This window comes from Phytophthora parasitica (genome assembly GCF_000247585.1).
Source record: "Phytophthora parasitica INRA-310 unplaced genomic scaffold supercont2.67, whole genome shotgun sequence".
Lineage (NCBI taxonomy): Eukaryota > Oomycota > Peronosporomycetes > Peronosporales > Peronosporaceae > Phytophthora > Phytophthora nicotianae.
The window spans coordinates 295718-298420 of NW_008649053.1; the positions used below are offsets into that span (position 1 = coordinate 295718).

At 47.2% G+C, this 2703-nt stretch overlaps 2 protein-coding genes across 2 annotated transcripts; one reads left to right on the forward strand and one right to left on the reverse strand.

The window, feature by feature from the left end:
* Window positions 1-89: 89 nt before the first annotated feature.
* On the forward strand, window positions 90-1528 carry PPTG_17212 (hypothetical protein; the record flags this gene model as incomplete). Its single annotated transcript, XM_008915094.1, has 2 exons — window positions 90-674; window positions 832-1528. 2 exons carry the CDS (start codon window positions 90-92, stop codon window positions 1243-1245), a joined length of 999 nt encoding a protein of 332 aa, XP_008913342.1. The 3' UTR covers window positions 1246-1528.
* A 725-nt stretch (window positions 1529-2253) lies between these two features.
* On the reverse strand, window positions 2254-2672 carry PPTG_17213 (hypothetical protein; the record flags this gene model as incomplete). Its single annotated transcript, XM_008915095.1, has 2 exons — window positions 2254-2604; window positions 2670-2672. 2 exons carry the CDS (start codon window positions 2670-2672, stop codon window positions 2254-2256), a joined length of 354 nt encoding a protein of 117 aa, XP_008913343.1.
* Window positions 2673-2703: the final 31 nt, after the last annotated feature.

Below are 2703 nucleotides of genomic sequence, written 5' to 3' on the forward strand. Positions count from 1 at the left end.
GAACCTACTCACATGCTGCTGGTGTGGATGCTAGCGATCGTGCGTCCTATGGTGTGGGCGCTGTTCCTTGTGGTGATGGAGTCGATGCTATGGCTGGTGTAGTCCGGAAAGATACTGGAGTCGATGATGAAAGAGATGACCGTCGTGGAGACCTCTCAGTCGACGTGGAAATCAATGTTTCTCGTGGGGAGAGCATTCGGTCCCTCCAATGCAGTGGAAAAGAAGGTGAAAGTGCCGGCAATGCGACAGAATCGGAAGTCCACGAGATTGAGAATGATTTTCGTGGTGGTTGTGGAGATAGGGCCAGCCAAAGGGCCGATAAAGACGATCAACACGATGCGTTTCGTGGAGCTGGAGTGGGACGTGGTTGTGGCGGTTACGATCGTTGCGGTACTGCTTTGGCTGGTGTTGCGGAACCGGTCGGTGTTGACGACAGTGAGGGCGACGCACATGACAGTAGTGTTGCAGTTGGCACTGAAGTCAGTAATACTCGTGGGAATAGCACAGCCGGTTGGACTGGGGGCGTCGCAAGTGTAGATCGCGCAGGAATGCCTGTAGGCATGTCGCGTAAACGAAGTGTAGCTGCAGTGGGAGATGATAACAATTTGGAAGATAATGAACGAGAAGAAAAGACTGATGAAGGCTCACGTTTATTGGGTTTACCAAATAACACTGTGATGTACGTTAACAGTTTGGTTGTGTACTCACCATCACGGGAAAAGTGGCTAATGACTAAGAAGCTGGCTTCAGTCTATAGGCAAGTGGGGGCAGCATACATTATGGGGGCGTGTGTGCCAGCGAGTTATAAATTGTAAAGTTGTTCTCTATAAGGTGCGGTGGCGAGACACAATGTTTAAGAAGCACATGCATTTTGTTTCAAGTGAAGTCCTCCAACCTGGAATTGAAAATTACCGAACACTGACAAGAACAGCGTCGAAACCTAGTTGGTACTCGCTAACTACGGTTCCAGAATGCGAATCTATCCCTCGAGATGCCGTTCTTGAGAATCTAGGACTAGACCAACCCGTTCCGGTCGAATTTGACCCAGACCTCAGTCTACGGACCAGTTTGAAGGAGGTTGAAGCCGTCAAAAACATGAAATTCGATCCGAGGATCAAAATGGAGGCTCCGACTGATTTGTACAGTCACGATGACGACTCGACGACAACCCGCGTGCGCCCTGAGTGTACCTACGTCTTTACGCGCTCAGCCTCCTTTAGCTTCCTAGCCTACATTCCTCTTTAGTTTTGGCGGCAAGTGGTGAACTAAATAAACGCATACGCAGTTGTGAAAGGAGTTCGACTGTTGCCTCCCTTACACTCTCGGAATTGATGAAATTTATTGGAATTATTGTAATTATGAGTATTAACGACAAAGGCGAGTATAATAACTTCTGCCTGAAGATGCAATACTGGCCAATCAGAACTCTTCAGGCCTGGAAAATACTATGGTCTTACGTCGGTTCAAGCTGAAGAAAATGTTTTTGTTTTAGGGCATCAGACAGAGCGATGCCGCAGCAAGAATTCACCAGTCCTTAATCTGCTAAAGATTACCAGTGGGCGCTACATCGAGATGGGACGTAACGTTGCACTTGATGAGTGCAGTGTCGCTTGCAGATCACAATATGGCCGACAGTTCTAAACACTCTTGTGTCTACTTATACGAGCACACATCGAGCCATTCAACTCCAATCATTAAAATATAGTAGCCACAATACATGGTGGCTATTATACTTGATACCATTGGAATACTATTCAGTGCTTAGTATTACTTACTGAATTATAATACAAGTGTAGTAGTAGCTTGGATTATTAAGTACTATTATCTTGTGGGCTGTAAGTAATTTATACTTTTAGGATTTTAAAGTAGCACTCAAGCATGGTGTGGTAGTATGACTCCCAATAGTAAGGTATCTTTGATAAGGGAGTCGTACTACCAAAAGCTAGACATGCAGTGATATACTACGTAGTACTTGAGACTACAAGTATCAAGTTTAAGAAAAAAAACATTCTTTAATTAAGAATTTGAGATCTTCTTCACTTTGTGTACGACAAGGCAAGAAGACACCCAATGCTTTACGTTTATTGAATCATTACTACTTCTCACAATGAATAAACAAAAGCTGGACCTGTACATGTATTTCGTCAGTTCACACGGTGTATCACAAACCGTGTGTGCTGGAATTCTTGCCATTCTGCTGTATGAGCTGGTGATGGTGTAAGGTCCCGTCATCACTCACGACACACTAGGTGCTTAGTCGCGGCGAAGACGACGCTGCTGGTTCGGGTTCGGACACTGCGGGATGCTAAATTTCGGCTTCATGTCCGTGCCGAACAGGCCGAAATGTTTCTCGCACTCGGCACCCGTGTAGCTCACAACAGTGTCGTACATCATGAAAAAGTACGACTGACCCTTGTCGGCGGACCAGCCGTACACATAGTCGTAGAAATACTGCGTGAGAGCACCAACCGATGGAACATTTCCAGCGTAGCTCTCACCCGCGGTCGGCCAGCCAGTCTCCGTGAGGTGGAGCTTGTTGGGGCCGAACTTGGACACCATTTGTTGCCACTGCGCCTGCAGCTTCTCCACTGCAGGCTGCGGGCCCTGAGTGAAGTACGGGTAGATGTTGACACCGATGTTGTCACACGCGTTCGCCAGCTTCCACGCACCATCGGAACTCAGCCACTCGTTGATGCGCTGCAC